The 21,009-nt window shown below is 46.4% G+C and overlaps 1 protein-coding gene across 3 annotated transcripts in view; it reads left to right on the top strand.

Moving 5' to 3' along the window:
• Positions 1 to 21,009, top strand: part of Sox15 (Sox box protein 15) — a 37,754-nt gene that overhangs the window by 4,059 nt on the left and 12,686 nt on the right. For 2 of the 3 annotated variants that reach the window (XM_066301379.1, XM_066301381.1), the window contains exons 2-3: positions 11,464 to 11,718; positions 11,771 to 11,991. In XM_066301379.1, coding sequence (XP_066157476.1) covers positions 11,464 to 11,718; positions 11,771 to 11,991 — 476 coding nt within the window. Of the gene's footprint in view, positions 1 to 11,247; positions 11,370 to 11,463; positions 11,719 to 11,770; positions 11,992 to 21,009 lie in introns of those variants that run through there. The other variant, XM_066301380.1, reaches the window with a different exon arrangement.

Raw genomic sequence — 21,009 nt, 5'->3', positions numbered from 1 at the left:
CGCAACTTCGCTGAATCCGGCTAATAACCGTTGGATATAACGGTTTCTGGCAGAAAACTTGTTAAAAATTTTGTATCAATGGACGCGCGTATAATGAAGGACATCATTCACGATAGGAATTTTTTAATACGTTTGAATTCTTCACCCCTTGATTCAACCGTTGATTTTTTTCCAGAATCCGTAAAAATCAGTGGTGTAGGTTCACCTCTCCGTTTCTCGATTTGTATAATTTTGAGCAATAAATGACGACCTCTGCTTTGGTTTTTCGACCCTCACGGCGCCATCCTAATTTTAAATCATTGGCGTAGTTCTTTGGCCTATTTCTCGATCCTTACCTCCCAAATGGTGATGGATCTCAGGAACGAGCACAGAACTTCATGGCCCCCAATGGATCTTTCCGAACTTGCAGGTTTATGAGACTTTATCAAGTATTTTCAAATTCCTACTGGGGCATTTTCAGAACTCCACGATTTTCTATAGATTTCGAGAACTTTTTCATCATTACCAACGGACCTCTTTGAGGTTATTATGAAATTTTTACATAAGTCTCTGTAGATTAAAAAAAACTCATTGCGAGATTTCTAAGGATCTTTTTGCCTGCTCGAGTTGTACCCTCGGATAGGGCTGTCAAGAGGAAAAAGTTTCTCATTTTTCATATTGCCGGCAAAATATATCCTCTATAGAAATGTTTGCTGGTTTCAGTACAGTTGAGTCAGGTCTCGTGATTTCAGTTTTCCTCTTCTTTACACGGAAACGTCGAAAACTGGGTCAATTTACAACATACAACAAATCCATTATGGCAATTAAGACTTTTGTGGTAATAATTTAATATTATAAACACAAAAAATGTGGTACAATTACGCCACGGTACGAACCTCCATTACCCTTTCACCGTAGCTGAGTACTGCCCTGCTGAGAACAAGCAAACCCGTTCGTGAAAAACACATTTTGCTCGTAAAATGGGAAAAAAAACTTTCCTCCCATCCGAGGACACACTGTATGTAAAATTTTAACAATTTTTTTAATTTTCGAGGGTTAACTAGTAGTGCTCTTGTAAAAACGCAGAAACACTTTAAACAAAGATGGAAATAGATTTGTCAAAGTCAATGTCACCCGTCTGTCAATTGTCAATCAGGTTTCAATGCGGCTGGAGGATTAAACGATAGCAGCGCACTTTATTTTAAAATTATGAACCGTTTTTACTTTTATTTTTCCATTTATCGTATTCAAGAAAAAAATTTTAAAGTTAAATTTAAGATTTCAAATTTCGCTTTATTTTCCACTCCGCCTAGATCTGGAGCTGCCGCACGGTGACGTATGTACGGTGCGCAATTTCGATTTTGACATTTCCACCGCGTCGATTGGTCGGAATGAAGAAACTCCGTCCTGTGCGGACCGGAATCTGATGCTCATCCATTTTCACGAAATTCCCTACGTACGGCGGCCGATGGGAAAAAGCTGTAATTGGCGACCATTAGCATAGTTGTGGCCTGATTTAAGGCCGTGCGGGGAAGCGAATGTCTTAATTATGATGGCGCGAATCGAAACGGGCTGTTCAGGCCTTTTGTGGCCCGCGCAAAAAGTCGACGCGAACCGCGCGTGGACGTGACGCGACTGAAAATCAGGGAGATCGGACGGATTTAGGTTTGGCGGGTGCGGAGGCCGTCGAGGAATTTTCGATGAGGAACGAGGGCGCGCCGCCACTGAGATTTATAAAAATGAGGAGATGGACGTTTTCGGGTCAGCAGTAACACAACAGCAACGTAAAAAAAAAAAAAATGATGTACGACGCGTCCATTCATTAATAATAATTGCCCGAAGTCTGTCTTAATTTTGCTAAAGCTTTTAATTCGCAATGCTGCGCATATACGTATATAACGCCAATTATTGCCTTCAAATGTCATTCTATATCCGACCTTTATAGATATCTCTCGCAATTAATTGCACCGCAATCATGATGTGTATGATACTGGGACGAGAAAGAGCTTTTAGGCTGCGCCCTCTATTGCACAACTTCGCATTAATTTTCTATAAATGGGAACCCGAAAATCTCGAGGATAATTAATCACAATCCGGCGCTATTCACGAGTAGAAAAACAAATTCGGACCATGTTGTGACATACCGGGTATAAATACCGGTTTGGGTCTCCGCCACTGGTCAGGGGCGTATCGCGCTTCGAATGTCACAAAAAGAGAAAAATCGAAGAATGAAAAAGACACTGGGGAGGTCTACTAGCGGCGAGGGGCGACAACTAACGCGTGACGTAATAGAGTATGCGTTGCCGCGTCGACCGGTTCAAGTGCGGGCACGCGAAAGGGGTGAAAACGGCTAGTTCGCCACCACTGCCTAGAAGAAGGAGATAAGAAATTATTGAATCATTCGAGATCGAATTAAATTCGTGCAAGTCACACTCTACCTAAGCCCTAAACCGAAATTGTGTTCTTTTATCGGTCGACTTATTAAAATACGCTTAGTGTGAGCCTCACCGTAAAGCCGTGACCACACCCACTTTAAGCAGATCTCGCGGTTTTTCGGAGTTATTTTGTCAAGCCGCTTGACGTTCAGCCGCTTATTGCGGTTAATCTCCGAGTCGTCTTGATTGGCCAAGGAACTTAATAAGACTCCGTGGGCTGGGCATTGAACACATTTCCTCTTTAGTTCCACGTAGAACTTTTTGCGGCTCTAATGCTACAGATGTCGCTGTCACTCACTACCAAGTGACGAGTACTGCCGTCGCAGAAGACGAATTAACAAATATAGTTATTAGCCGTACAAGTACCGGGTACCGTCCGCGGAATCTGTCATCCGAGGGCGGCAAAAAACCCGTCTGGTTCAGATCCCAGAGATGAAAACTGACTCGTTTGTCATCCGTCATGCGATTTATCGGGCTTTTTGCTTTGACGGGTTTTTGCGCCGTGATGATGGTACGACCGGCCGTCGTGATTAGTACCACGTTTTCGTCCGATATGGGCAAAGATTTCGATTCCTGTCAGATCGGCGGAGTACGGCGTCTCGCGTGCTCTACGTCGTATAGGAGGACTGTCCCGGTTTGCCCCCCCTGGAAACGTTTCACCCGTCGCCCGTTGGCGGAGTCCGCGTCCCTTGTCGTTCGTCGCCGATTTCGGCGGTTTTTCTCCCGTGCGAGACTGCATTCCTGAGTTCGCAAGTCCGCTCGCGAGAAAAACCGGCGATTTCGACTCGTCCGACCCGACTACGGGGGGAATCACGCGGTCGACGCCCGAAATCGATCCAGGAATCGATATCGATAATGGCTGATTTCGGTGCGCGGTCGCGGCCCGTAGAGTGAATAATAACGGCGTTTGTTGAACAAACACGTGAAGTGTTTGCTATTGACCAGGCGTATTTGCCAATTTCCAGGAGTTATTACGCTATTGTTTTCCCACTAAATACCAAATAAACATGGTACTTTTGATACGAGCTCGGAATTAGTATTAGTTTTGATAAGATAAGGCCGCGACGCCAGCAAGTGTTTAATCTTACGGCAACCGAGCGGCAACACGAAGAAACCGAGTGCTCGAAAGAATCGGTCCAGTTGCAATTTTACACTTAACGAATGATAACGATTAATATAAAATATAAACACGACGAAGGGAACGCGTCTTAATTAAGCCTCGGCGAAACGAAAAACTTGACACCTAAATTGATTGATTACTCGACGTTTTTCCATTAATTATAATTATTACAGTTAATGACGGGCTTGCGGTCATTCATTAGGCCCGTAAATCGCCTTAGAACGGACTGAAAAGTTGGGATTTTATCGACCGGATTTTTGCCCAATGGACGCTATTATTTGGGTCAATGGTTTACTTGCCGGCCGTGCGTCTCACCTTGCAAAGAGCGGCTACGCGGACGCCCCCCTCTGCGCCGAAGTCGCTTTTTTTTTAAGCTTTGTCTCCTTCGAAAGCCGAAATCCCCAAATCTCCCAAAACCGAGCGACTGCGTCTGGCAACCGACGCACGCGCTCGAATCGGCAACGCAGCGCTTGACGGGCGCGAATGACGTGCGACCGAAAGCGATTTCTGTCAAGCGGATTCTGAAATCGTCCGGCCCGCGCGTCTTCGATGAGCCCGTCTGCGCAATCTCGAACTCGGACAAGGGAACCTGACCACACTTGCGACTTCGACCTTTGCCGCAAGAAAAAACGAAACTTGAATGAAACTCACCCAGATTAACGGCGAATGCCGCAAGGGCAGATTTGAATTTCAATGGCCCGTCCTCCGTCCATGAACGTCCGTTCCCGAAGTGAGACTCGGCCGCGAGGGCTTCCGTCCCGAACTTGCACATGACTTTTGGCGTTTGCAAGACTTGAACCGACCAGCAGACGAGTCCGCTGAAGAAACTCATTTCAATAAAATCCGGAGGAATAATAAAGGTAAACGGAGCCATATTTGAGTGAGATCAAGTTCATTTGTTTACGTTTCGAACGTATCAAAGACATACGGCCGCGGCGTGGAACAACGCCGACCTGGACTCTTTTGAAACGCACGGCGTCGGCTCATGCGCGCAAAGAATTGGGCATATTTAGCAACGTCTTCGTGAAATTTCATTTCTGACGTGCGCCACTGGCGTCGGCGAGCCACTGTGTTTGTCGCAGCCCGGCAGGAAATTGTAGCTCGCGCGTTTAAAAAAATTTCTGCGGTCGAATGAGGTTTGGAACTACCTCCCTGGAGAGCCCGTACGTCTGTGATACGTTCTTCAGTATGATCTCGCAAATAACCAAATAAGCCTCGTCTTACTCAAATACGACTCCGTTTGCTTCCATCGTTAGTTGGATTTTATCGAAAATAGCCGTTTTCAGGACTTAAACTCTAAAGCAATTAAACAGTATCTCCGCCCCGTTTCATCACCCTGTATGAAAATAATCCCAGATTTTTCCTTTTCTTTAATTAAGCGATAAGCACTAAGCCATACGTCCGCCTATTGAGAAAGCGTTCTTAAACCTGCGCCGGGGCCATCGTCCACTGCTCGCCACGCGTTCCCAACTAGCTCTGGGGTTTGCTGGGTTGGTCTACCATATTCCGATTTCCTTCCAACGCTGCCAATTCCTCGGAACAAATTAACCCGCCCAACCAACAACGCAGTTCGAAGGGCCGCGGAATCGGGGTTGGGAATTTGCCGCCAGACTTTTAACAATGGGGCTAAAGCTCAAAGGGCCTCTATCCGCTCTTGAAACCCTTATTCTGCAAATAACACTCCACCGCGAAGACTTTTCTTCTGAACGTAAACGTCATATTTGGCGCTCAGAAGCTGTCAGTAGCCGACAGACGAGTCCGTATAGTCTGAAAAAAGACTATTTTCAATGAAGCCCCGCCGGCAATGAGGGATTCAGCCCTATTCAAGTGAGCTTAGGTTTATTTGGTTATGTTCGAGATTATGCAGAAGAAGAGATCGAAGACATACGGCCTCGCTGTCAAACGATTCCAAAGCCCGCCTGATCGAATTTCTTTCGAAACTCGCGCTGGTTTAGCCCATGGACGTTCGATGCGTTTCGCAATTGTTTCATCACGTCACGGCGTGTGTCATCATGACGTTTCGAAGCCTGCTTGGGTAAAAATATTAAAATGATCGATCGTTCAGGGACAGGACGCAAAACGGCACTTATTAGTTGGATGTGAAGGTTTAGTAATGGAAGCATGATCCATCGTTAAGCGCATTCACTGGTCACAAGAAGCCCTATTTAAAAAGTCGCACTTTTATACGGGACAGATATGGAAATTATTAAGCGGAAATGACCAGGGGGGAGTGGCTCAACCTAAAAATAAAAGTAAAATGAAAAAAAAACGGAAAATTTTCAGTTAAGTACGCTTTGGAATCCTCTGAGACCCAGCCCGTATGTCTGTGATAGGTCCTTCTGCCCAATTTCATACCTAAACAAATAAACCTAACCTCACTTAAATACAACTTCGTTTGCCCTTATTGTTAGTTGGAGTGCGTTAAAAATAGTCTTTTTCCAGAGCCCATGGACTGGCCTATTGATTAGTTCGGGTTAGCTCGGCTTAATTCGGGTTAGTTCAGGTTAGTTCGGGTTAGTTCGGGTTAGTTCGGGTAAGTTCGGGTTAGTTCGGGTTAGTTCAGATTAGTTCGGGTTAGTTCGGGTTAGTTCAGGTTAGTTCAGATTTGACTGCTGAAAATGGTGTTTATATTCGGGTAACAAGTCTCCATTTTTGAGTGTTATTTTCGGAAAAAGCAATCTGTAAACGGAGAATGGGCCTTTGAAGTTCAGCCCTGTCTTCGAAACTATCGCGAAAAGTGCCCCCAACATTGCGGCACTGGAATCGCAGCTTCGCGACCCTTGGAATTGTGCCGTTGGTTGGGTGGGGTAACTTGGTTCGTGGAACTGGCAGTGTTCATGGGAAACCCGGAAACGGAGCCCCAGCCAAACGAACTACAGGACTCGTCCAAGAGGTGAAGTGAGCATTGGACGAAAATCTCAGCACATCTCTGAAAGTGCTTTCTCAGCAAGTGGGAGCATTGCTCAGCTTGTCGCTTAATTAAAAAAAAAAAAAATGATTTTAAGCGTTTCAAAAACTCAAATTGCTGAATTATGCTAAGAGACTCAGATTTAGCAATTAGTTCAAAGTTGAAGTCTTAGAAACGACAGTTTTCAACAAAACCCAGCCGACAATAACGGTGAATGGTTATTCGTTTGAGATCACGTAGAAGACCATATCAAAGACATACGGACTCGGCGTCGAATAACTCCAAAGTCTATTTGACAGAAAATTTTCGAAAATGCACGGCATGTCAAAGTCGTCACTAGTGTTTTGCGCAGGTCGCCGCCGAAACAATGGCGGCGCTAGGGGGTGGGAAAATGGTGCGATTCAGCCAAATTTGCACCATAAAAAACTTGCCTATTTCCATTGTGCATGGAAAATTTGATTTCTATAGGTCGGGAGTAAACGTCGCAGTTTCCATTTAAATACTCCAAGGGGTACTTGGACGGTCCAATTTCCATATCTCTGGATTGCAGCCACAATCTTAAAGATTTCGATTTTTTTTTTTTTTTTTTTGATAAAACTCACGGTTGGTACCGAATTTCAGCCATTTTCTGCTGATGTTTCGGGAACCTACAAAGCAATTGCGCAAAAAATACACATCAAATCAGGCAGCCCCGTGAGCGCTGCGAGTGCGCAGCGAGCAGGTAGCCGCATCTCGTTTAGTTCCCGAGATACGGACTGACATCGGGTATTTAAAGTTTCAAGAGGAATAGAGAAATCATGCAGTTTCCTTATGGAGACCAAATCCCCAGAGAAGGACGATATTAGCACTACGGAGGTTCAATGTACAATGGGAAAATCACGCGTTTAACCGAGCAAAGACAGGGGCGTAGTTAATGTAACTTTCAAGTGAGGACGAACGGACTCAAAGTGGAAATTAATTTAAAAAAATTGTCAATTGCGACAATTTGGGTCTGTTCGACAGTGCGTTTGCGCAAGTATGACTAGGGCAAGAGTCGCCGCATTAAGTATTAATTAAAATGAGCATTTGCGCAGTTTCTCATGCCAGTTGCTTCTTCGAGAAAGAAGTTCCGACCTGGCTCAACACAAGAGACCAAAGCCAATAGTATTCGGGAAATTTGGCGATAGCTCCCTAATTACGACGTTACCGCCCAGGGCTTACCTGTTAAACGTTAACGAAGCAATTGAAATTTGAAACAAGCTCCGCCCTTCTACTCCAGTGCTGTGCATTGAGGGCGGTAAAATGTCCACCCTTTGAGGAGTGATGCGTGCATCAACCCTATCTAAAGGAAATTTTCACCTCGGTACCTTTTCTGTTACTTTTGTCGTTGAGAGTCCGCTCGGGCTGCGCTCAGAAAACAAACGTTATTCCCAACGAGTGTTAACTGAGAACAGTGCGCTATTCCACCTCTTTTTTTTTTGTGCAAGACCTTATTCCCAAATAGAACAAAAGAAAAAAGCAGATTGTTGCATAACAATGCTGAATAATACATTCGTTTTACAATATCGTCATAAAACTTAATTTGTTACGTGCGCCACTGACCCGGATTCGAGCCACTGTTCTTTTCCCGTTCGACTCGGAGATCGCGCCTCGATCTGCGCCCCTGGCTGGGGCCGACGATACTTGCCGCGATTCGAAATTGTTTCGCGACGTCACGGTGACGTTCCAGGACCACCCCCGTCGGAAAATGGCAAAACAAATCGATGCTTAAGTGAGATGGGAAAATCTCGGCGTTCCAGGGCGGAAAACCACGGTTCAGGTGTGGGAATATATCGTTTCAAGGGAAATTCGACGGTGAGGCTGAAGGGCAAGCGATTTCGCCCTTGCCCTTACGCGACCAAATGCGTGAATACACAACTGTGTGGAATAAAACACGGGGCGTTGCGTAACAGTCTCGAATAAAACTTTTGTTTTACAACATCGTCGTAAAAGTCAAGTCGTTACCTGCGCCATTAACCTGGATTGGAACTGCTGCGATTTTCACGTTCGAATCAAAAAATCGCGCCTCCGCCATCGTTTTCCAGGTACCTCTGACGTGACGCGCAAACAGTCAATTGTTCTCCGGCGGTTCGCGGCTGCTTTCCGGCCAAAATGGCGAAGGATCGTCCCGCGTGAAAGTAGTTGAAGAAAATTCTCGATTTTCCTCCGTAAGAGTCTGCGCCTCCCAGGATTTGGCACATCGGGCGCGTCTGCGCCCGTCGGGGGAGGCTTCCGCGCGGTGCAACAAGGAAAAAAACTGATTTACATCCCAGCAGCCATTCAAACGTTCGGCGATTTCGCGTGGATTTCCCAGTTATCGTATGAAACGTCGTTGGAAACGCCATAATCGTATCCGATAATCCCGAAAACGAAAATATTAATTCTGGAGTATCAAGTGCAATATTTGCCGGAGGCAAACTTTCACCCGATAAAAGCTTTATCAACATGAAGGTGATAAGATGTTCGCCAGTGCCTCTACAGGGTGTGTGCGTTTTGTGAACAAATAACGGAAACTGTCGATGCCTCGGCGTCGACCACGGCGGTGATGTGCGACAACCTTTTGCTAATAACGTTCGAGGTTCTGACCACCAGACCTGCACCTCCCCGCATAAAAATGCAATTCAGAGATTAAAAACACACGTCCGGTCGCTAATCCCTGATGATAATGATGATGTCACCTCTTATCTTTGTTACGAAACGTTCTACACCTGCTGGCACCAACAAGGTGATCCAATAATTAAATCCCCCTTGTTTGTTGGCAACTAACGTGAAGAAATCTCCATTTTTACGACCGATTAATCATCTAAATAGCCTGAAATTAAACCGGACGCTAGGCGCATATTAAACTGCATTTAACGGCAATTATACACTGTTTAATAACGTTTGTTTAACGTATTTTTAATAACACTCTGTTTATTAAGAATCCGCGTCGTCTTCGGCCGACCGCCTGAGCAATAGATCATCGCTCAATTAAGAAGTTCCATGCGAACGATTTCGGATGGACAGGACGTCCGTGATTGGTCCGACGCGCGTTCCGAGGAAAGTCGATTTTCCGTCAAACGACTTCAATCTCTTAAAATTCACTCAGCTTACCTATCTTGCGCTTGCGCAAGATACTTAGCTTAACTATCTTGCGCTTGCGCAAGAACTGCTGAAAACACAAGTTGACAATTTTTACTTCGAGGGGAGGACCCCCCACGTCTCTGAAACAGCGAGAGTTCCAAAATCAGTCAAAACGGAAGAATTTCCGTTTTTCGCGACTTCCAATGTGTCGTCGACGACATTGACATTGACGACATTGACGTTGACGTTACTTCTAAACGACCTTCCGTGCTCTTTTGTGATCGGTCACTTGCCCCCATACGAACCCAACTAATTCTTCTATATGAGGAGCCGGTGACATTCCGAAACGTGAAAACTTCATTACCACCCGGAGGACGAGTGGCCTCTTTGGAATCGGGAAGGTCCCGAGCGGCGAAGAGGAAGAAACCGACGAGAACGCATTTGACTTCTCTTTGACACGCCGACAGCTCGGGCGAGTTCCTGTTCCGAAAACGATTTGGCAACCCTGTCTGCGACGTACTAAACTCTGACGTGTGTCAATCCTACGGGCTCCGGAGCTTTGAAAATGCCATTTTGAAGAACGGTTTCAGGGGACTTTCAAAATCGCGGAGATCAATATGGATATGAGCCCACATCTCGAGGATTAACGGCCGCAGAGCAACACGCGCTGTGCAGGCTGATGGGGCTCATCGAGGCGGTTAATTCGGTCTCGAGTTTAACTGCGATTCCTCCTCACGTTCTTAAAATATTCACGTTTGAAATTCGAAAAATGGTTAAAGTTGGTGCAGCTTTGAAAAATTTCGAACCTTTTGGAGTAATATTGTCGCGCTAATCGACGGATACGGATCCTGAGTTGGTACCTTTGGTACTTGGCTCAGTACTCAATTTCTTGGTACCGATCCGGCACATCTGCCTCGATTATTTATTAGCAGGCACTCGGTCTAACGAATCGATTTTGCTTACTCATTTGATATTCCTAATGGTGATCGGGCGGCTTCTTCTGCCAAACGTTCTTTCGGCCGTCGGACATTAATATTTACGGTGACATGTCGAGTCCAAATATGTTTTCGGGCTGGTCGTGACCGGCAGTTTTTTTGGTACTACCTACCGGGTAGATATTCGACGATGATTTTTATCGGCCGATCGTGTATTGCGTGCACCCATCTTTTCTGACAGTGGTACCACCACTAATGTCCGGACGGAAAGCGTACTTATTCGATTACGTTTAAATGGTTGGGGTTCGGAATTATCACGTATGCTTCCAGGAGATTCTCATCTTAACAATACTCTCAGTTTATGACAAATTGGTGAACGCCATTGAAGTTTCCAGTTTAATGCATAACGGTGCGTCCTGGATGTTCCGAATCGACCCATCAAAATGCCCCCGTGGTACTTCAGGAACTCCCCTCTCAACTAGAGAGCAACTCTAAGGAAAAAAAAATGAAGCTTCAAGGGAATTCTTGTTGGAAGCACTCGCACGTCATCATGTAGCTTTATCACGGGAGCGGCCTACAAACGAGTACTACTGCGCTACTGATGGAGATTTGATGATTTCAGATAATGAACAGAAATGAAATTTCTCGTGTTTCGGTCGTGGATTATGATGTGGAAAGTTTCGATTGCAACAATGCATCAGTTATAGAGAGTGTTTCATCGAGGGCTGATAGCGCCTGATATGAATTTCGCAACACAAACAACACGCACACATAAATATTTCGCAAATTAGATTAAAACGTCGTAAAACTTATCATGCACTTTCCTGAATGTTGTGCATAACGTGAATAATGGCTTTCTTTATATGCCTATAGCCCGTTCGAAGACGGCTTATCGCGCAGCCCCAATCTTGGTAAAAATAAGTCATAACATTTTTCTTTTATCACATGAATGCAGTCATGAAACAATGGCAATGACGGTGACCAGTATCTAAAAATATATTTCAGATTAATCGACGACCATGCATGCACCCCCTCGCCCTCCGGCCAATCCTCCCACTACAACAGCTGTTTATCCCCATCAAACTCGCCCTCCCCCCTTCTGCAGACTTACCAGCTCACGTCCCGGTATCCACAGGACTACTCCACGGGTCACCAGGACCTGATTCCCACTACCCAGGTGCTCCCCCAGGCTCTGCCCAAGGCGGGTGACATGTGGGGAGCGCCCATCGGCAACATGGACAACTACGCGGATTACAATCGGTAAGCACCATTGGCTCTCTTCACCCGGTGCTTTGAAGAGGGTTCCTTCCAGGTACGACTATGGTAGGCAGACGCCCTACGGGGATATGCCAGTGTACGGTACCAGGCCCGGGTTCGGCCCAAAGATGGGGCCTAATCAGAGCCAGAAAGCCACGAAGGAGGCGAGAATCAGGCGGCCGATGAACGCCTTCATGGTGTGGGCAAAGGTAGAGAGGAAAAAGTTGGCTGACGAGAATCCGGACCTGCACAACGCCGATCTTAGTAAAATGTTGGGTGAGTGCTGCATCTGGAATGTACTGGGTGGTCGGATTTGAACCATTTTTTAATAATAATTTTTCCCGAAAAAAATGATTTACAATAACTCACGATCCTCTGGCGTGTGACTCATAAAGTTTTGTTCTCGATTTTGATATTGATCGACTTCGATGATTAATTAATATTTTCGATTCGTTCGCAATGACGTAATAAATTGTCACGCCGCTGGTATAAATAACAGCGGCAAGCGGCCTGCCTATCGACCAGATCTAAACCTCTGTTACACATATTAAAACGGCTGTTAATTGTGAAACCGCGCCATCCATAATTCATAGACTTTTGAGGTTACATTTTTTCCATCGCCCAAAATGGCGGCGGGAATTTCTAGCGACCGCGTTTACACCGCGAAAATTCTGGGAACCGGACCGAACCGAATCAATCACGCGGAGATTTACGACCCAGTCGCGGTTTCCGAAATTTATGTAAACGAACGCGGCCGCCGACTATCGGGCCGCGGGGCCCCCGTTCGCCCCTGATTTATGGTCCATCGATCGATCGGGGTTTTTTTGCCCGAATGCGCGAATAATTGATTAATTCGCTGCCCTGGCCTTATCTGAAGGTTATCGCGCCGATTCGCAGAACTATGCTGCACAAAAGCATCTTATACATATATGACGTCTCAAAACTTTTGACCCTTTTGACCCTCGCTCACCTGTGGGTCAATGACGCCCTTTGTTTGTTATGCTTAAATTTAATTGAAAGAATATTTTTGCATTTGATTATTTACGCCACTGATGGGTTCTTTACCGATAAAAGTTTAAGCGATACGAGCGGAACGACCCGCAAAGCCAATTCGCGGTGTATAGAGTCGAACCAAAAAGGTTTAATTCCTTTCGGTGGTACCCTGGACAAGTTTACGACCGCCCCGAGTCGTATCTTGCGATCTCGGCTGCTTCTTACCGCATCTTCGTGTAGGTACTTAAATGCGCGGTTCTCGACTTTATCGATGCTTATCACAGATTCGGGATGGGGAGGGTCGTGCGTGTAACATGATTTCTTCTTCGATCGTGCCTTTTTGTCGAAAATCAAAATAGGGCTGACGGCCGACTCGAAATATCGAAGGAAATGAATAATCCATCCATCCATCTACCGAACTGCACGACCAGTAGGTGCCTCATCCACTGAAACAATAACGAAATCTCGAAAACCGCGTAAAAATCAAACAAATCACCGACGAACGGGTCGGAACCCGTTCGACCAATCGGTGTTGTACGGTCGCCCGGCCATTTTCTATCGGGTACGACCTCGACGGGTTATTGGACGAGTTCCCTCTGCCCCCCGACCAATGGGCGCGGCCCATTGGGTACTAATGAGATGCGTCTCGGGCAGTACCAAGGAGGCTGTGCGATGCGTTCTCGTTTTATTTTTCCAATCTGGTTCCATGCCCGTTCTTCGGGGGATTCAGTGGCGGACAGGGCTATTCGCCGACGTACGCGGGGGCCACTTACCCCCTAGGTCCTGCCCTGTACACGGGTAATACGCGCGAGTACCATAGAAGTTCGCTATGCTAGGAACATTTTTCAATAAGCGTAAAATGTTCCAAAATCGAGGCTTAGCATTGGGGCCGCGGAAGCCTTGAGAGATACAGAGTGTCGGTTAAAGCGCAGCCAAGGTGTGCATGTAGCCCCTCTACCGAGTGCCCGTTTGAGCCTAATGAAATTCCAAGTAGCTACACAGATATCCGGCAAAAATCGACAGCTTTTACCATTTCTTGGCCTTATTCGACTAGTTATTTTTGATCCAACGTTTCGGCTCAAGTCAGCCATCATCAACTTACTTCTTTGTAGTGAACTTTGCGAATTTTGAAAAATTCTTGTAACGTCAAAAAATGACAGAATTTTTAATTTAAGAAAATTTTTGAAAAATTTAACAAAAACTGAGAAAACGTTCGTAATCTACGAACTTTCTGATAAAATCGACGAATTTTTCAAAATTTTGAAAACAATAGTCAAAACGCTGGTGAAATTTTGCGATGTAGGCAACCTTAGAGACCCAACACACGACCAAATATTAACAAATCCTACCGAATTCCTGAAGCACCTGCGTTAGACATTGACAGAAATTTGACATATTGACGGATTTGACAGATCCCGCTCAAACGCCAAACTCGACAGTTGTGATTGTGTTTGGCATATATACGCCACCGAAACAGTTGATGCCCATGGCGCAGAGCGACTTTTAATAAGCTTGATAGGGATCGATAGCGACAAATCAGGGTCGTACCGAAAGGGGTTAAGGAAGTCGCGTTGAAATTCTAAAATATGTGGAGACTCCAAAAAGCCGAATACGCCCAAGGTTTTCGTGAGTTTGTCTTAGATACGGTGCTGTACACATCGAATCTGGGATTATTCGCAAAATCTCCATTTTGAGATGGAAGAAGGCAGAGGACTCCACACGGAGCACAATTTCTCCCTACAGGAGGTAACAAGAAGAATGAAGAGGAGGGCGTATGTGGAATTCATATACGCATATATCTGCTTCTATATACGGGGTCACTGGAAGCTCGACGTGCTCCCTTGGTGAGGCCATAGAGCATGAGGTAAGGAGTAGATTGGACGCATACGAATACTCAAAAACTCACTAGATTTTCACTCATTTCATTTTTTTTCTTCAATTCGAGGAACTTAACGGTGTAAGAGTAATTTTTTGAGAAATCCTTTTTTGATTCTCTACATTTGTCACTAGATCACTAGTCTAACATCGCGATCTTCCTTCTGAGGCGAAACGTGTCCAGGAACGTTCGCACTGCGTGGCGATTCGGCCATTGCTCAAATTCAAGTGAAATTGGTCACCTCAGGCATCTCAATCTTCCATTAAACCACGAGTAATTCGTTGGACCTGCAGGACCTCACTGGATGGCCGTTGAGGCTTGAAAGCTTTTGGAGCAGTTTGCTCACGCGTTACCACGAAGGTTTTTTGGAAAAGTGCTCAGGGAAGGTTGGGATCACCGATTGTCAGAGATGATTTGACGAAGGTTTTTACTTAAAATCTTCGCACAGTCCAGATGTCTCCGGACATAGTCCGTTCCGTGCGGAAATGTTGGACAAGAGGTTGAGCAGAGGGAGGGAAAAGTCCCAAAAAAAGGTTTCCTGGAAGATTGCTGTGAAGTCGAATGAAGAAAACGTCGAGGTAACTCAAAATCTGGCGAGTTTCGGCTTTTGGGGTTGATTGACTCCTTGCTCGGTGCCCCGAGATTGCCGAGAGGAGAACGGTGGCGCACAAAACTTGATCCAGAAATTCTCGACCGCTGGCGCCACGCTACCGTAGACGTGGAGAAAACCTGGACGGTTCGAAGGAGAACCAATTGCAACTCTCGTTGTAACGGATTCGCCTGAAGATAATCTAAGATTTCCATTAAGGAAAATCAGCTCAATCGGGGCTAAACGAGGCGAACGTTTGAGAGATTGAGAAGAAAAATTCGTTTCGTCATCGCGTCTTCGGAGTTAGGAGGAAAGTTTGGATTGTGGATGGACGCCGAGACCATGAGTGACCCACAGTTCAATCGAGACAAATATGGATGAATCTCCGCCAGTGGTGCTGTTCCAGATCAGCGCTCGGCCACCACACGATCCCTACTTTCCGATCGCTCGTAACGGGCAGTACTCAGCTACGGTACGGTGTGCGACCTCCAACCATGGCACAATGGGCCCATCAATCAAATTTTTATATCTTTCTTCTTCTTCTATCTTCTTTTCTTCTTCTTCTTCTATCTTCTTTTCTTCTTCTTCTTCTATCTTCTTTCCTTCTTCTCATTGAGTTATCGCCACGAAAACCTTCATAGAGGTCGCATTTCCTTGATGAAACAAAAACTGAGAACGCGTCTCCTCTCGGCCAGCCCACATGGGGACGTACTGTATATATATATATATATATTCGTAAGATGATGTGAGCTCCGAAAGTTCGCGGTGGACCCAATGGCACGCAAATGCTGATGGATTTCGATCGCGCGATGCACGCCAATGGCGTGCACTAATTAATTAGCGTCGCAAAGCAGCGGCGGAGGCGTACCGGGGCAGTTGGCTTCTTAAATTGGGCCAAATATCACCGCGTCACGTGACCAATCTCGACCCATATATTATCGGCACGATTAAAAGGAAATTTGTAAACAATGGCCGTGCAGCGCGTGCCTATAGATTGCGTCTAGCGTGTGTACGGTACTAGATGAAGAAAAAAACAACAACGGGCCACTTTAATGTGGAGTGTGGGAGATTTCTTGTGGGAATCTGACCCGGCCTGACCTCGGAGTCTCCCGAGGGGGGCGTTCCCACCCATTGTACCAACACCAGGGGCGGCCGGGGGGGCCTCCGCGGACTAATTACCCCGTAATTGAAGCAGGAAGTTGGGCAAGAGTACCGTTTAATGATTCACATATTAAATGTACGTGTATACGAGTTCAGAGTTAATTGGAAATCTACTGTGCAGGTGCGCTCGTTGCGTTATTTTGGCCCGATAAGATTGGCTGATTCGACGCCGGCAAGTCGAACTCGATCTCGCGGCTTGGCATTACTGGACCAGGGATGAATAATTCAGGAATTGATTGTTTTCTTCAGCGGTCCCGTGAACCAACCGATCTAAAACGGCGGGCAGGGCCGTAAATCGTTTATGGCGAAAGACGCAACCAAATTTAGTGCCTAAAAAAGTCAGAAAACTGCCTCAGCTTTCACCGCGGTATTGAACCACGGCGAATAAGACAACCAACGTGTCAAGCGTGGCGCCCCCTCGTGAAGATTTTGAACGCGACCGTCCCCGAATTCAGTAGTTTACGTTCCGGGCCAGCGGTTAACCACCGGAAAAAAGTCGCGAATCCGGAGTAATCACACACCAGTCAATGTCAAATGTCCAATAAGAAAGTACCGAGGAATGAACTAAAAAAAAAAAAAAAGAACCGTGTGGACCCCATGGAAACATCTCCCAGTATAAACCATGGTCGATCAACTGGCTGGGTTTGGCAAGCGAGTCGCACCTTAAATTTGAAAAAATGTATAATTTTGTGAGGTAGCTCTTTTCCCAAATGTCAACGTCGTTTGCCACATGTCAAAGTCGATTGCCACATGTCAACGTCGATTGCCACATGTCAAAGTCGATTGCCACATGTCAAAGTCGATTGCCACATGTCAAATTCGATTGCCACATGTCAAATTCGATTGCCACATGTCAACGTCAGCTGAAAAGTTTCCGTCACAAGTCAATTATAAAAACTTCTGACTGCCCGCGGTCGTTAATCCCCATTCTCCATCTTTTCACTTTTTCCCCGAGAAATTCGATCACTTATCCAGTTGCTCCATCATCAAATGTAAAAGTGTCGAACGAACGGAACAAAAGTACACCGGCGGACCTCGCGACCAGTAAAATCTGGATGGCCCGCGTGGCACCGGTAAAACATCTCTCGTTCAGGACTTAGGTGTCTTATGATAAATTTCCGATTCGAAGAGCGCAATACCGCATTATTGTAAGTCAGTGTGTCTGTGTGGCCGGATGCATCGTCGATCGTGACTTGGGTGCGTCTCGGGGCGCTAAAGCGGACACGTAGGCCACCTCCAGACGCCTTTTTTATTATTATAAGTCCATCTTGCCGAGTCGGACATGTCCGGAGTGCAAATCGCCGCAGGCAGCACACTGACCTACCGAATCAGCGAAGGTCGCACCGAAATCGAAATTAGGCTCATTAGGCCCAGTTCGCGGCGGCAGCATCATCATCAACAATCGTCGCTGATACAATTAAGGAACAATAAACATGTCTTTGCTCGTTCTCCGGGCGATGAATGGAGCGCCGTTTCGTGAATGGATTCGTCTAGATGAGGCACACGTCACACTCGAAGAACAATGGACGCATTTTCTTTATCTCCCCCGGCCCCCATTGTTTGCGATGCGGTTCGCGTCGAATACGATGGATCAGCCATCAGAAACAGCTGACCTAACGTTTGAGTCAGTTTTAGAATGAATCGGTCATCCTCCTCCTCCTCATCCTCCTCATCCTCCTTCTCCTCCTCATCCTTTTTCTCCTCCTCGTCCCCCTCCTCCTCCCCATCCTCTTCCCCTCCGCACTCGCTCTCCTCCCGGCCCCTTCCTCCTCCGGCGAACTCCTTAATGACCTAACGAACACGTGGGCCCCCTTTGAGAAACCCCTGGGGGAGGGGGGGGTTTGGGAGGGGGGGGGGGGTAAATAGACAGATTATTTTTGGTTTTGTCGTTACCGTTTCGGCTCTATTTCACGTGAATTACTGCAAAGGTAATTAGTCAAAGAAAACTCACCTCTCTAATTAGCGCACGCGTTCCGCGTTGGCGGACGACTCGGGTCGCCATCAGCGATTGGAATTAGCATAAACTCGAGTACCGGGCGTCTTTTTTCGATCTCGGTCGGGTTGATTTCAGCTTAATTGCTTCATCCGGGCATATATTAGTGCGATATGGGCGTGAAGCGCCCACTCGGCTCTAGAATTTTAATTGTTATTATTTTCTCCTTTGCTCGCTTTTTTTTAATTTATTATAGTCAATAAGTTTATATCGGCATCGCCACGAAATGGGCGCTCTCGCCGACATGCCCATAAACCCGCGGCAGTACCGAATACATAAAACTACCATAAAGCCCCCGTTATTTGGCCTCCGAGGCACGTAGGGGCGCATTGATAACTTGAATTTATTGGCCTGTTTTCGAATACGTGTCGATTGTCGACAAATATTTCCTGTGCCTTATCCGACTGCGCATGATAGGTCCGCGACCAGCGTGCGCAGGGCACGAAAAAATTATTATTAATTTCCCGCAGCCGCGGTGCCAGCACGGACATCTTTACTTCAGGTCTTTTTCATTTTTGACAGTTTCATCCATATGCATCATACCTACACGGACACGTGATGATGATAAATGTCCCTCCGGATGCGCGATGACGTGCCCCGACCCCTGCCGATTAATCTTTTGTTTATCGATGGTACTTTAAGCGAGTACCATCCAATCCGACCAACAAAACGAGTGGTTAAAAATCCGGCAACAATGTCGATATCGCACAAAAGCTCAATTCATCGAAGGACACTCCCTGCGCGCAGACAGGATGGGAGTGACTCCGAATCTTCCAAACACGAACCCTGGTGATTTTTTTGGGAGCGGCCCTACGAGCTGGCCGCATTTTGACCTTTTGTGTTCTGGCCGTATAATTTTCCATGGAAATTAAAGGAGGCGGATGATGACGTGGACAATTTCGCTGAATGCCCCGCTTTTTGGTGGTGGGCACCTATTGACTAAACGAAGCTCGCACGGAGGCCGAAAACAACGTTTCTCCGCAACAACAACGTTGGCCGGCTCCTCGGCCCTTCGTAGGAGTGCGGTCACCGTACTCGCGAAGATCGACGTAGAATGGGTGTTATCATCCACCTCAGATGAGACGCCGCCGAGCGAGCATAATACGAAACTGGTGCCATTCGGCACCGAGCAGGGACCATGGTGCTCGTTTAAACTTTGAATTTTCGGCAGGTTCTGAATTTGAAGTTTTCGAGCACTGACGCGAATATAATAATCGTGAAGCCCAACGTATCACAACAAGGCAAACAAAAGCCGAAGGTACCCACGGACTTGATGGTACCACTTTTCTCGTGAAGAAGACGGATCGTGGCCGTAGCTTTGGTGCGTGGGACACGAACCGGTAATCGATTTCATAGACGATGATTTTGCATATTGGCACGTTCCATTCAGGGGCGTAGGCGAGGCCCGAAATAACATCGAATAGCTCGGTCCGAGACCGGCAGTGCGACAGCACGCCCCTGTCTCGATCGAATCCTGATGGTATTTTTTTCACTCGGGTAAAGAGTAAGATGAGACGTCACTTAGAAAGGAAACCTTGAATTTCGAACGTAAATCCTTAGTTTGAATCATCTTATTGTTAATTATCGAGAACTGAAGCGTACCGGTAACGGGTACCTGTTCGTTCAAGTATCCAAGAAAGTTGCCGATGGGCAAAAAATTTGAAGGTGAAACTGAAAAATGTGCGCGCGCAGGTGCGCGCTCTCGACGCCAAGTTGAAAAGTACAGAAATCTGTTTTCCATCTGAGAAATTTATTCGCTCGCGTGCCCACCTCGTTCTAAGAAGAAAGAACATCAAAGATAATCCACGACCTACGCGTGTAATTAGCTCCCGGGCACCCGTAACACCGAAAACCATTAGTTAAGAACCCGGCTTGTGCAACACTAATGGGGCCCCTCGTACATTTAGACAACTTACACGGGATTAATATTAGATTTTCGTGTTCCTATATGGGTTCTAATCTAACTTAGGCCTGCTTAAGAAATATGATCGGTCGATTTTTCAAACACGGTTCCGTCATTTCCGTAGGTACCCAGATACCTATCGCTCCTCGACCGGGTTCGACCAAGTCGAGTGCTCTTCGCTCGGGGAAAAACGGAAAAACAACACGATTTTTCTCGGTTTTCCCCTGTCCGTTTTCATCAACTGACATTCCTTCGGACATCGACGATCAATCGAACCTTTTGGGAACTTCGGGGACGTCGTGGAACGACAACGAAGATAATTATTCATGGAGGCGTATTCGTTTGACATTTAAGCAGGGCCGGGTCATTATCGCGGGATGCATCGATCACTTTTATTAATGTTCGCCGACGGGCCGTCGATTTTTCATCTTCGACATTGCGGCCGTGTCGGAAACGCAACGACCGGCGATTGTCAGTTGTTTCCTGCTCAGGGTGGTACTGCCCCGATATACAGGGTGTCCGTTTCTCGAGCGAGAACCGCGGGGACCTCGGTAACCGCGGGAGATGCGAGGACAGTCGAGTTGGGGCGGAGCTGCGCGAGTCGAGGGTCGCAAATATACCGTTGTAAAATTTCGGATATTTTCGGATACTTTCGGATATTTTCGGACACTTTCGGATATTTTCGGATACTTTCGGATATTTTCGGATACTTTCGGATATTTTCGGATATTTTCGGATACTTCCGGATACTTTCGGATATTTTCGGAGATGCCTGGAAA

This window comes from Euwallacea fornicatus, chromosome 39 (genome assembly GCF_040115645.1).
Source record: "Euwallacea fornicatus isolate EFF26 chromosome 39, ASM4011564v1, whole genome shotgun sequence".
Taxonomy (NCBI): Eukaryota; Metazoa; Arthropoda; class Insecta; order Coleoptera; family Curculionidae; genus Euwallacea; species Euwallacea fornicatus.
Note: the sequence above shows the minus strand (reverse complement) of the source record. Positions and strands in the feature narration are given on the sequence as shown.